General features: G+C 41.5%; 1 protein-coding gene across 1 annotated transcript in view; it reads right to left on the bottom strand.

The window, feature by feature from the left end:
* Nucleotides 1-14,513, bottom strand: part of kcnh4.L (potassium channel, voltage gated eag related subfamily H, member 4 L homeolog) — a 54,480-nt gene that overhangs the window by 5,980 nt on the left and 33,987 nt on the right. The window contains exons 3-14 of the mRNA XM_018234682.2: nucleotides 13,984-14,115; nucleotides 13,750-13,877; nucleotides 11,732-11,975; nucleotides 10,416-10,573; nucleotides 8,620-8,827; nucleotides 8,166-8,360; nucleotides 6,730-6,929; nucleotides 6,246-6,495; nucleotides 4,329-4,543; nucleotides 3,312-3,350; nucleotides 2,193-2,554; nucleotides 1,930-2,039 (exon numbers count right to left, since the gene is read on the bottom strand). Coding sequence (XP_018090171.1) covers nucleotides 1,930-2,039; nucleotides 2,193-2,554; nucleotides 3,312-3,350; nucleotides 4,329-4,543; nucleotides 6,246-6,495; nucleotides 6,730-6,929; nucleotides 8,166-8,360; nucleotides 8,620-8,827; nucleotides 10,416-10,573; nucleotides 11,732-11,975; nucleotides 13,750-13,877; nucleotides 13,984-14,115 — 2,241 coding nt within the window. The remainder of the gene's footprint in view (nucleotides 1-1,929; nucleotides 2,040-2,192; nucleotides 2,555-3,311; nucleotides 3,351-4,328; nucleotides 4,544-6,245; nucleotides 6,496-6,729; nucleotides 6,930-8,165; nucleotides 8,361-8,619; nucleotides 8,828-10,415; nucleotides 10,574-11,731; nucleotides 11,976-13,749; nucleotides 13,878-13,983; nucleotides 14,116-14,513) is intronic.

The raw sequence follows: 14,513 nt of genomic DNA, 5'->3' as shown, positions 1-14,513 counted from the left end.
TGGCCTAGTACCCTGATACTGGATGTGGCAGTTTAGCTAAAAACAGTCAGTTTTTTCCATTCCTAGTTTAGACCAGCTTCCAGCAGCAATGGGAGCTAGAGAAGAACATATGAAAATGTGCCCATGGTAGATCCTATCTATTTGTCTGCCTTGTCACGGCCATTCCATCATGATAAATGTTGGGATTATGTCATTTTGTGATGTCACTTGTGGAACCATTGCTTGCACTATTCATTATGGCTAATGCGATTGCCTCTTTCCCAGCAGATCTTTTAAGGTTAAATCCAACTAATCCCAGCCACATCATTTAATAAAAGAGAAACGGCAGAACATGTAGCCGCACGCTGAGAACCTTCTAACGGTTTCCCTACACGGGCCGATAAAGGCTGCTGACTCCAGATGGATCAGCCATGAGTTATCGGTCAAAGTGTATTCCCAGTTTTAGATTAATTTTAACAAAAGATCATCTCGTTTTGGCCCTTTTCTACAGATTCAACATAAATACTAAAGACTCCATTGCACATTGTTGGCAAGGAAAAATCATAGAATCTACTTAAAGTGCTTTACTTGGCAATGAACCCTTCATACAACAGCCACTGGTTCAACAGATACAGATCCAGTTCATTCCCTTTATATCCCAAAGACCTGCTCCCATTTCTCCTGCATGTCAATGAGGCAGAATACAAAGGAACAAGGAGAAACATCTGCTGGAACAGATCCTGGCACAGCCGATACCAGAAAGCATTTCCATTGTAAAGGTAAAAAGCAAGTGCAAAAGGCAGACTCAATTGACCGTAGATTAAGTTTATATTCCAGATATTGTATTTTACTCCTAGTTTGCTGATCTACAGTCCCTGTCTAGTCTGTTCTAGAAACACCCTAACTAGATTTATTGCCCATGATTGAGCCTTTAGTCTATGGCCATGAAGACCTGGTGTCATGAGACAGCTCAACCTGAAGGAAGACTTGATTTGGGCTTATATTTCCGGTATTGTTATCAGACATGTTGAGGATTTATTATCTTGGGGCTGTCTGGTATTGAGGCTGATAACAAGTTTGCTGTCTGTTTTTATAACTACATTTTTCTCCACCAATGATTTGCCTTCATTTGTTCCACTCTAATTAGCCTTGTCCCTGATTCCTACATCAGCACAACTTTCATTTATTCCCACTAATTCCCTGACTCGTCAGCAGTTGTGTCATTAGGAACTGTCCATTGCGTTCCACGTGTGATTTCCTTAATTGCACGACCCCGTTGTAAATCAGGAGACCCCCAACCTTTTTTAAACATGAGCCGTATTCAAGTGTAATGTCCAAGTCTGTCGTTTCTTTTTTTCACAATGATTTGTGCAGGCAATTAAATTCAGAATACTATAAACTATTCAGATATGCAATGGTATTGAATTTGGCTGCGACCCAGGTGAAATAAATGCAATAAAAAAAGGAATAATTCCAGGGTTACTGCAATCAGGGAACCCTTCATTTGGAACCAAAATAAATCACTGGTCCTGCACATCTTGCATATTCATTGTCCCTCTATTAAATGATTAAATTAGCAGTCAGAAATGATGGTTTAATAGCGTGAAGTTGTAGTTAATCAAGCCCCGGGTAGTCATTGATTCCCAATCAAACAGCCCGTGTGCCCACTGCTATCCCTGTAATTCATTTTAATTTGCAGCTTAGTACTGTTGGCATGATATAAATGATAAATAATAATAATCGCGTGTATTACTGTCATTATGTAGTTTGTAGCATGATGGGTTTGTGTTGCCAACAAAGGTCCAATGATGATAACGTTGAATGTCAATACTACATAGGGGACTGTCATTGGATAGAAAGATATAACCACCCCATAAAAAAACACTTTTTTTAAAGAATCCACTTTTTCCCCTTAGACAGGCGATTTGCACATTAATCGAAACCTTTTACCTGCGCCCAGAGACTGTCTGGTGGGAGATCTCGCTCGAGGGTTGTCTACGTTGAATTGAAAAGTCTGGCTCTCAGATCCCCCTCCGCTGTCCTCTATTCCATCCACCACCCTGGGGAGTTAGAAAACAAAAAGTGAAATAATTCAGCTATAAAAGGGTCAGCAGGAACTAACATTCATATACACATCATCAGAAGAGAGATGCAGTCAAAGTGCAGGAATGCTTGAAGAAGAACGTATACAAGGCGAGGCATCTGAAACTCACCGAGGGCTTAAATTTGGGGGAGCGTATGTGTTTACGGCAGGGATGAGAAGGTTGGCCGGCTTCCGTGAGGCCTCTGTGTCAGTCACTCTCTCTGCTTTGCGGCACTGGGGAGAGGGGCTTCTGCCCTGGCTGCTTCGGGCTGGTGAGCGGCAGTTGCGCCTGTAGGCGTGAAACTGTCGCAAGTCATCGCCAAGGAGACTGCTGAGGGAGCCCCTCCGAATAGGGCTGTTAAGGCTGGGGAGAAGCAGTTTTCTGCGGTTCATGGTGGCAGGTGAATGACGGAAGAAATCATCGGTCTCATCACTATCTTCCAAGATCGACGACAGTTTCTTGTCCGGAGTGGCACCAGATTCAGGACGAGGCTACGATACATTGATACAATGATGCCCATTTACCCTCAGCATTTTATACTGACAACCCAGACAGAGACCATCACACGCCCTTCAAAGAGAGCTGTAGAGCCCATAGCCTGGTATCAGCAGTCTAAAACTGACAACAACGGCAAATAGCTCAGAAACCACTAAAAACAGACAATGTATGCAAAGTGCAAAAGTGCTCATGATTTTTTGGGTGTAGATAAATATGTAAATATTCATTTTACCAGTGGCAGATTAAGACTGTATTATACAATGGATGGGTCCCCCCTACAGTCAACATTTTTCAACATCATATAGAACAAAACTACACGTAAGGACTAGTCTTTCTCCATTAAAACCTTATGTTTCAATCGTGACCCATTTCTTGTAGGTTTCAGCATTTCAAAGCCTAGCTTTTATAATGTTTAAGTGGAGCAATGATATTTTCCATAATAATCTCTCTGTAGATCGCTTTCCATTATTGTACAATTTTCGATTCTATTTTTGCCGTTTACAAAGAAGAAAATAATAATAATCATGTGCATAAGACGTTGCAGAGATGTTTCAAGAGATTCAGGTCACTGAGGCATCAGAGATAAATGGCTTTCTTTAAAGAGAAACCCTCTAATGCTGTTGTCTTCTATGTAATGCTGTGCTATAAATGCTGTGCTATAAATGCTGTGCTATAAATGCTGTGCTATAAATGCTGTAGTGTACTAGAAAAACAAAGGCATAAAACTAGAAAGGAACACGAATCAGATACCTGAGATAGACGTGGGGAGCGAGAGACTCTGTAACAACCCTGAGAAACAAGAAAACAAATTGCTTTACTAGTTTGACACTTACAGTCTAACCCTAACCCTGCGGTTCTAATCTATAGAAAACATAGTCAATGTAAGTCACTTTATAAAGCAAGTGGGTACTTCAATAAGGCTTGTGTTTATCAAATTTACAATATATATATATATGTTTTGTGTTTCTCAATTTGAATTAGAGTTATTATGCCATGACTTGGGTAGTGAAGAACATTAGCAATATTTGCACTGATTTGCCCTTTGTAATGGATCGTACATAACGATTTCTGCAGTCACAAAGAAGAGTGTTAATTAACATATAAGAATAAAATGGTGCTTTATAAATATGCTTCTTCTACATCAATCTTTACTGGTTATTTGTATAGGTTTTAACACCTTTATAAAAGTATATTGATCAGGAGGAACTGTGGCTTCAAACAAAGCTATTTGTAAAGTCTAAGACTTTGGTCCCAGGAGGGAAGACTTTGGGTTTTTAGAGATCCAGGTTGGTTCCTGTGTTGGCAACGGGTTCTTCTACCTTTACTTACACCTTTACTCACATCTCTAAGGAACCTGGTGCCTTCACATGAAGATATTTTAGGCCATCTTGTACTTATACAGGTTTCAGTGGAGACTATCAGAAACTGATTATTCCCAGGGTGCCCAGACGTCTAAGAAATAAGGGGTCTTATTATATAGTGGCTTGGGCTTATTATGGGAAAATGAGGTCAGCTCCACCGTTCTTAGTCAATAGTTGCATTACATCACAATTTAAGGTTATTGGGTTTCTCATGATAAAACAACATGGTCATGGACTCATGTGCCACAAACATCCATCATCCATCACCATTCTGAGAGATAATTATAGGAAGCAAATTGAATTAATTCCATGTATTTTGGTTGCTGCTGTTGCCCAAAAGAAGATCACAGAGACCTGCAACTTTATGTGATGATATTATTGTATTATTAAATAAGGACATCCTTACATTTGTCTCACTGCCCTCTCGCAGATTAAAGGTCAGGTCATGGTGGATATCTGCCATGAATTTGTTGCAATATTCAGGATAAAGTTCCAAAACTTCCAGAAGTCCTCGAAGACTGAGGTACTGCAGGTCACAATATGTCAGAGCTTTCACGTCAGCATTTGTTTTAATGACCTGGTCCTTGTTGGACAGATCGGCACCAATCAGATCTCCTTTACCTGCAGCACAAAGAAAATGAAAACTCATTAGGCCTCAGGATTAATACTGGTGTGTGTGTATAATCCTAACTATAGAAGAAGCAGACGGTGGTGTAACTATAGAAGAAGACGCAGACAGTGGTGTAACTATAGAAGAAGACGCAGACGGTGGGGTAACTATAGAAGAAGACGGAGACGGTGGTGTAACTATAGAAGAAGAAGCAGACGGTGGTGTAACTATAGAAGAAGAAGCAGACGGTGGTGTAACTATAGAAGAAGCAATCTGGGGGAGGGGGGATGTATAGGGGTCCCAGTGGGGCTGTGATTGATAAGCAATTGCAATACATAGTTTAGGGGGAACTAAAATGGTTTTGCTGGGGGAGGGCAATAACTTCTGGTTCAGCCAGTGATCACTGGATTTAATGTAGAGGAATGAATTCAGTGAGTAGCACCTGCTACAATATATTTTTCATCTGCCCCAAGCTGTTAAGCTGATAATGATGAGATGCACTTGGATGTAGATTGTGGAACAAATGAGAAATTCTAGTCTATAAATGTGTTACAAGCAACATAAGTTGATATGCACATATGTCATGTATCCAATTAAAAGGCTGGCATTTCATCATTCTTTGTTTAAGGATTCTAGTCACCCACACAATCTTCAAGCCCTGGAAGTTAAAGGACAAGCCTCATTCCTGCAACCAGATCAGCGCAGCACTACAGAAAGTTATCATGGAATATGTTTTATAGACTGAACATTCCTTATTAATCCCGACAGTGTCATTCTATGGGGACCTTTAATTATCCTGCTGTGATAGAGCTGCTCTAAGCAGTAAAGCTCTTTAGCTTTTGGTGAGTGAGAAGTATTTGAGACATTAGAAGAATGAAGCACCAACTGGAGAGAGAGGCCTTTGGAATGGCTGAATCTCAGATACGTGGGCACCAAATGATTCCTGCTGGAAATATACATTGAACGGAAGCACCAGGGAAGTATTTTGTATATTGGCACAATGAATATACTTTGCTTGTACTCTATAGTGATCTTTATTTATTGGCTGTTCCAGTGTGCCATTGGGGGGACATGTGGGAATCCTGGCAGGGATCTGGTGGCAAAACCCTGATTGATGCATCAAAAACTGGACTTGTGGGAAGTTCAGAAAGACCCAGTTTTAGGGGTGACATGCCTCATTGCTGGGGAGCCATGCCATGAGCCAGCTGTGAAATGTCCCCTAATGTGGCTCCTTAGCAGGTCTCGTGCAGAGGCGAGTAGTATGAAGGCAATGGCTGGACTAGGGGACCAAAAATGTAAAATCTGTCCTAGACATGTTTGGTTTTAACTGGGTAGGTTGGAGGTGCAGTCGAGTGCTATATAAGTTATCATTTTTTGGTAGGACTCACAGCAGGTAGTGACATAATAAGGACCCCATGACTTTGATGATAGACCAGTTCTACCTGTGGAACAAACAATGCTACAGGGACATGTAATAGTAATAAGAATTCTAGAAACCAATAACAGACACTCAGATGTTTCTTTTCATTAGTTAAATTGGAGCGGACCAGTAAGTTCTGACTTGTTGCTGTAGGTTCTAGACACGTGATAGGGACAATGGGAGAAAAGGAACAATGCTGCCCCGATTAACTGGTAAATGAACAACTTCAGATATGAATACTGTAGATAATGTTTAGTGGTTCTGTTAACTACACATCAGCAGTGTGACATTACCAAGAATGGCCAACACCATGTCGTCCTTCAAGACTTCTAGAGACCCTGAGCAGACAAAGTAATTGGCTTGGAGAGCATCTCCCTGCCTGAGAAGGTATTCCCCTGGCGCGCAAAAGGAGGTCTTTATGAGCAGCGAGAGGGCCCGCAGGCAACCACGACTTGCAGTCTCAAACACGGGAAGCTGCAATATGTCCTTGTTCAGGTGCATAGCGATATCAGCACGCAACTCGTCCGGGAAGTCTTTCAGAAGCTGGAACAGAAGAAAGAGAAGGATTCATTGCGTCTCAATATAAAATTGTCACAATTCTGCAACTGCTGCCTCTCTTATAGTCACTAGTCTCTGCCATTAGAAAGCTAAGGCATTCACATATTATTCACAATTGGATTAAATGTTTTACCAGATGATTTAATCAGCTGTTCGTCTGTGACTAAATTATAATGCAATTTCCATGGGGAAGGAAAACCTAATTAAACTGCTACCTACCTCGTTAGCATCAATACCATTGTTGACAGACCAGGTTGTCTGAAAGTATTCCAACATGCGCTGCTTAAGCTGCTGTGGCAGCCGGTGAACACGGATAAAGTCCTTGAGGTCCTTCATGCGGGTGTGATAGAGGGAACGGCGTGAGTACATGCGCTGGATAATGGCCGTCACGTTACCAAATACCACGGCGTGCATGAGAGCTGCAGGAGAGCAAGGAGACCATGTAACATCATAATATCATAATCCACCCTGTTCAAAAGCAAGCTCTGTATTAGGGATTCATCAACGTCCCAATGAGTCTTCAATGAGAAAAACAGCTCTTTACATTTAAATGAAACTTCTCATTGAGTATTGGAATGATACAAGAAATGAGAACGTATTACACTGTATGTTAAAGGAGGACGAAGGTGACTCTAAAGCAATAAACGAAGAAGTATAACTGATTATCAATATTCATGTTTTTTTTGCTTCCTTTGGAACCAACTCCCTCCAGAAGACCTAGTAGATTCTCTCCCTACAGTGTCAGAGTAAAGCAGAACTGAAATGCTCCCATGTAGCTGTTGGCAGATAAGTATTCCTTCTACTTAGCTAAGATCAACTGGATTGGTTGTCCTGTCTCTACTACTCCATCTGTTGCTCCATTCAAACCTCCAGTTTTCTTTAGCCTGCTCAAATCAAAATCTGTTTTATTTGAACAATTTTCTGAGACCCCAGAGAGATCATTTTAAGCCCACATTTGGGGACATATCTCATTCCAGTTAAGTAAACAGAGAAAACAAACATGGGAGACATTATCACTTAGGGTGTGATGGGTTTATTTAATTATCAACTGGCTGCAGGGGTTCAACTTAAAGGCTATGAAGCCAAACAGTCCTTTACAATTCATGGAGATGCCAAAGCAGCTGCTATGAGGATACCTGGAATGGACATGTCCAGGTTCACACTGGTTCACTGTGGGCCCCGACCTTGTTGAGCCTTACCACCTGTTTGCAAGTCAGCTCCATGGCCATTTTGATTTTTTTTCCCCTGGAGGTGCAGCTGAATTGACATGAAGTAAGTAGTGCAGCAGAGCAGGGAGCGGTGGTGGCTGGGTGGTGGGCTCTTGAGTTGGGCCTGACTCTGGACATGCCAGTAAGCATTGGTATTGTTTGGTCAGGGCTCAGACAGAAAAGAGGTAATGGGATTGTGCACCTAAGAATGGTGTTTGTAGCAAGATGCCTTATGGGATCCAATATATCGAATCAATGCAGCAGGGTGAGAATTGTCCATTATGAGTTTGTTGCAAACCTCTAGCTGGTAACAAGCTAGATACTTTTACCAGTACTGCAGACTCAACAGGGCGATAAATTCTGCCCAATATCTCTCCACCATAGTCCTTACTTTTTGGCAGTATTTCATGCAGCTATATGACAAGATCAAGATATTGAGAAGCTCACCTCCAATAAGCATGGTGCATATGGAGAATATCTTTTCAGCATCGGTATTGGCGCACACATTCCCAAAACCAACACTGGTCAAGCTGCTGAGGGTAAAGTAGAGGGACGCAATATAAGTACTTCGTATGGATGGTCCGCCCAGGGAGTTGTTTATATAGGGGGCTTCAAGTCTCTTCCCAAGCTCATGCAGCCAACCTTTGAAGAGACAGGAGGCAAAATCAGTATTGACTTACATACATTTCTAAGAAATACACTGTCCTTTGATTTGTATTAGCTCTGTGTATAGTCTCTACCCATGTCTGTATTATGAAACATTTAGACATTGTCTTTGTCAGGTTTTGTGAGATTCGACCAATAATATATAACCAAATTAGTACTTTGTCTTCCTATAGACATTCCATGGTGTCCATTAAAGGTGAATCTCTAAAATGAATCTAAATCTTCCAAAGCTTACCAATGTCCCAGGTGACGGGGTCATTACTTTCCATCTCCTTGCGGCCAATGACATACCAGACGCACGCCATCCAGTGAGCGAGGAGGGCAAACATGGACATTAGAAGAGTTAGCACCATGGCACTGTATTGAGAATAGCGGTCCAACTTCTGCAGCAGCCTCAGCAGCCTCAACAACCTGATGGTCTTTAGTAGATGGACCAGAGACGTCTTTCATGATGAACCGGAGGAAGCAGCAGAACAAAAATGTCAGACTCAGGAAGCCACAAATGCTAAATAAAGAATTCCAGACCTCTTCGGCCTGATTTGATTTTAATGCAATTTCCAGATGCACTGGAGTCATTTCAATGAAATTAATTTCTACATTTATACTAGAGTTTTCATGAGGAAGACAATGGAAGGTGATCAAGGTACTTCTACACCAGTTGAACATCATACCCCTTCTGCAGTCAGCCCTAAACTATAATGCAACATGGTCACCCCTCCCATGGTCAACTCCACAGTCAACTCTAAACAAAAACATTGATGGATGCTAATAAGCAGAGCAAATCATGCAGATTGAATATACTGGTGCCCTCTCAGCACCTTCCAAATATGGCAATACCCTACAAAATGCGTCTGTGTTCTGTTTTCGAAATCCCTAATTTGGTGATAAGATATCCTATTTAGCTACTTGATCCATTTCCCCACGTGTTGGACATGTCCCTAAATATCCTCTGAGTACCAATTGTTCCTGCAACGGTTTCCTCAACTTGTCTGCATGAAACCAAAATCTCTGGTCTCTATGAAGAATGATGTGAAGCTGTAGCTCACTGAATCAACACCTTTTCCTCAAGTCTAATGGCAGGTTTATAAATAGAAGGTGGAAACGCATTTTATGCTTTTGCCTCTAGAGGAGTCTTTAACGCCGCGCTCTGCCGACACCACTTTTATTTTTTTTTTTAGTCTTTTACCAGAAGAGATTTGTTTTAGCGGAATAATATTCTGTAGAGCCCAGAGATATGCCAAGTAATGATTAAATGTGAAATTTATCACACATAATATACTTTATTAAAGTCTCTCTTCTTTATTGTGCAAAACCATCAGAAAAGCATTTGCTCCTTTGTGGTTCCATTGTTTTCAGCTCCTGAAGATAATTTGTTTGTGTCGTTTGCTTGAGGAATAAATCATATATAATAAAAGGAATTAAGTCTGCCCAGGTGTAAGAACCCATGGCATCCAATAGGATGTTTGCTTTTTAACAGGTGACCAGTAAATACTACCTGTTGAATTGATTGGCTTCTATGTTCCTGGCAGTGTCTTATTATGTAACCCATATACAAGAGAAAGAGAGAACACATAATGCTCAGAGTAGTAATGTAGATATTATATAGGTATAAATATATTATATATATTGAAACGGGTCCCAAGATTTCTTTGTTTCATGGCCAATATCTTAATAAAAAGAACTATGATAAGTTAAAGCACCCCAATCCACTCCAACAGATACACCATAAATCTACTCTAAACTCCTCCTACTCTTTGGTGGCACCCATTTTTGGGGTTCATTAAACTGGACTGTGCCTCCTGAGCAAAGACAGCTAAAAGTTATTGAGTTGGATGATGAGAGTTTCCCTTTCAACCAATAACTTGAAAGCCTTCATGAGATGTAAGCATGATGTAAGCTAAAAATACAATCACCCCGAACCCCATAAGACACCAGGGTGTTCAAATAAGTTTAGAAAAAGGTCTAAAGAAAAGTGTATGACAGAGAAAATACGAATGCTGATTAGTTAGTAAAGTTAGTAGCTGCTCTTACCACCGTGACGTTGAATGCATAGAGAAGGTCAAAAGGCAAAGCTGCAAGGAGGTCTACAAAGAACCAAGTGGCCAGATAGTGGATGCAGATAGAGCGAGTTTCATACACCACCTGCCCAGAATGACTCACATAGGTGGTCCGAAAATTCAAGATGATATCTGTTTGGATAAAAGTAGGATAGAGTAAAATAACGCCCAATGAATGATGAGAGTATGCTTTCTGACCCATACTGGTCAATGGATAACTGTTGGCTTCAATGACCATTCCCCTTCCACTGACGACAGAAGAACAGACTGTGCATAATGAACCTCAATGCTACACCGAGGGCAGGTCTCATGGCTTCTGGTCCTAGGGGAATGGGGGACCACCAAGGGCAAACTCTAGGGTTGCACCTTTAAGGTGATTGATTAAATGTGGATATTTATTTTAACGAAATATTTAAAATAATTACATGAACATGACAATTCAGACATAAATGTTGGAAATTACTTTTTTTTTTTGTGTGTGTCAGTGCCAAATAGGACTAGTTCCCGGCAGACAGACCCACAAATGCAAGTCAAGGGCATCGAAAAACACATTTCTATTAGTCTGGGGGCAACAAATCTGAAAGGTTTCATATGTTTTCAAAAAGCAAATATAAACCGTTCTGTGTATTCATTTACTTTAATTTCCCATGAGAAATGTTTCTTCTTGGAGAGTTTGTACGTGTTTGATTATATTGATTGGCCAGAGGAAAAGAGGCTGATAGATATATGGACGGTCATATTAATCTTATATAACACATTTTCCCTTCACTCACCTATTGGATGTCTATGTCCACTCCTTTCCCTCTCTTCCTATATCATTTCCTACTTGTGGGCTCCATACCCTTATGCAATTAACCCACTACATTGGGAATGCCAATACATATTTTAGTTTTCCATATTTGAACCATTGCACCAAAGCTAAGGAAACACATTTTTAGCTGCAAGAAAGAAGTCCAATGGGAATCTCAGGAGAAGAATTCCATAATGGCGCTTCTGTTGCAGAGCGTCCCATATAAAAGTCTTTCACCTTTGCTTTTGCTCAGAATATGAAATAATTGTAAGGACACCAATAACATCTTCTCCAATGCAACAGACAAATACAAAAGCTTAAATAACATACATTGATCATTTCTGAATCTCATCTTCCACTGTCCAAAGCCCTAATATATCCAGGTCCCCCAGGTAATAGCAGATTATATAATACACACTAAATTAATGTCAGAATCTCTAAGTATGTATTGGAAGCCATTGGACCCATGAAGTGAAACATGGAGGTGAAATGGCCCTCACCTAAGATAAAGAGCATTTCCACTGCAATGTCGCTGACGATGGTGCTACGAGCCGCAGAAACGCTGTCGTCGTGCCCCGTGAAGCAAACGTTATAAGGGACAGTGACGGCCACATAGAAAGTGGCCAATAGGATGAGCCAGTCCCAGAGGGCTTTGAAGATGCTGTAATGGAGAAGGATGAAGCGAGGCTTCTCAGCAGAGGCTACTTTGTATTCGGGCAGGGAAGTCTTGTTGTCTAACAGGTTCTGCAGAGAGAAGAGTGAGGAGAACAAGTGAGGGCTCAAGTTAAGTGATTAGGGCTCTACTCTTCCTGCAGTTTTAATGCTGGTGTAATACTGGTGCAATGCCCCACTCTGCTGGTTGCTAAATCACATGCACATTAAAGGCCATTCAAAGATTTCCAGCTCCAGTGGCCAAATTTTTTAACTAAATCCATTGCCCTGTCCATTGCTCAATACCAGATGTTTTTCTAGCTATACAATATGCAGCTTGTCTATGTGTTGACTTATTAAGGCCCAGATCATGCCGTAGGTATAAACTGTGTGCGGCTTCTTTTTTTAATGGCTCCTGATCTGGAGTGACTTTGGGGTTTCCTTCATATTCACAGGTTGCAACAATGTGCACACGCATTGCCCCAATATATACTGTATAATAATAATAATGAATTTAATATTAATTGTACCCTATTTTGAGTTTCTGTCCCTTGTGAACGATAATAAAGTAGTTTCACATTTGTAGACCGTGTTGGACTGGCCCACTAGCCCAGGTGTCAGTGGGCCCTCATGCTGCTAAACATTTGCCGTATTTCATGGTCATTCTTTATTGATTAATGAGAACAAAGAGGCCAAATAGTTGATAGTACAGAAAAGAGACTAGAGGTTGAGTGAGGAGAGGAAGAACAATAATACTGAGAGTGGGCCCCTGGTCTTTGGTTTTTGGGTGGGCCCCTGGTCTTTGGTTTTTGGGTGGGCCCCTGGTCTTTGGTTTTTGGGTGGGCCCCTGGTCTTTGGTTTTTGGGTGGGCCCCTGGTGTCCCAGTCCGACACTACGCCACAGTAGAGTAATTGTAATGTAACTGTGCGGCCATGATGTTGGGCAGATAATGGCTGTGACTGTGCTGACAATATATGATATAACGTTTATAACTTTGTTCCCCAGGAATTACGTACAGACTATGCTTTCTAAAGTTGACCAAATCCAGTTACATTTCTAGCAAAATCTAACGTGGCTTCCCCAGGCATCCAATCAGATTGCTCCTTTGATCACGGCCGTCGAGTAACTGAGCATAATCCTGCTTATCTCTTACACGTTCTCCCCTGATCTGATTAAAGCTCAACTCATTTTTCCTCCTGCAGGTTTTCTGTTTCTTCCATTTACATCCAACGGACAAAAATCTTTTCGCGCATGTGAGGGCCCAGAGCACCCTTTTGTGGACACTGGCGGGACCAGATTACGCCCAGAGGTTAATGGAGAGTCTGATCAAATCTGGGGAAGGCATCAGAAATAGAACATCTGCTGTTTAGATATTGTATGTCACTCTGTGCCAACCTCACTTGATGTTCAAGGCAGTGGTTGGGGCATTAAAGGATTAACATGTTTAACCCACTAGGTGCCGGCAGAGATTGCAATAAAAAGATGTTACAGTGAGATAAGCTTTTTCTAACAGAATAATGACGGTCATGTTGTTCCCCGGCACCACCTGAGAATAACCGTGACACACAAACTATTATTCTATTTATTATCACCTGAGCACCCAACTCACTAAATATACATCAGCCTTCCACAAACAATGGAATAATTCCCTAGAGACACAAGAACCACAACCAACCTCGGTGGGACACAATGAAACCGTCTAAGAACCCTCTGTCACGTCTGTATCTATACCACCGCTTGAGATGAATACTACATAACATTATACAGCGTATTCGTGACTAGCCACATATCATCTTCATTGTGGCTACCCTTTGAGATAAGTGGCAGATATGGAATCTTTTTTGCCAAACCTAGGGCGGTTGCTTACACTATTGAGTTTAAGGTCACTCTTGTTCCTGCCAGTAACTTGGCCTGACATCTGGCACAACATGGTCCTGCTTTGTCTCCTTGATGCCCTGAAGTGAGAAGAACCAGGGCGCCGATTCTTGTGTTTCTCTAGGAAATAAAGGGAGATTGGCATGAGATGATATTGAGTATACTGTATATATATAAATATATGGCCCAGGAAACATTAAGAGCTGATTCTCTTTCTCAGACCCACCTTCCTTCTTGTCGCTGTATTGCATCCGCATTCTGATCTCCGTAGTGTCCTTAAATGAGAACAAGAACAGGACCATCTCTCCCTTCTCATTCTTGATGGGCACAATATCCAGCTGGCACCAGAAAAGATTTGCTACATAAAGAGGCAGGCCATTAGGAACACAAAGGCACTTGAGTTTATCATTATCCAACATGAAGGGCTTACGGCCTCTTTCCAACCATGCCCAGTCCTACTACCAAAGAACCAAGTTCTATGAACTTTATAGAAGCTTAATGACAAACATCCTCTCCCCGACTCCTACACCATCTATTGCCCAGAAGTGAGAATGAAGCCCGTGTAGGGCTGAGATGAAGTTAGGCAGGGCCCCCTCCCCAGTGGTGGGGAAAAAGGGCCTGGGGGCAGAAACAGGGACATTGGTTGGTGGAGCTGGTTTCTTAAGGGAAGGTTGGTAGTTTTACAGACAGTCTTACTGTTGTTTTTTGTTTCCCACGTTCCTTCCCTAGGTGAAGAAGGATCCAAATGAAGGTGCT

This window comes from Xenopus laevis, chromosome 9_10L (genome assembly GCF_017654675.1).
Source record: "Xenopus laevis strain J_2021 chromosome 9_10L, Xenopus_laevis_v10.1, whole genome shotgun sequence".
Classification (NCBI taxonomy): Eukaryota; Metazoa; Chordata; class Amphibia; order Anura; family Pipidae; genus Xenopus; species Xenopus laevis.
The sequence above is the reverse complement of the archived record's forward strand: the minus strand, read 5'-3'. Positions and strand labels throughout refer to the sequence as shown.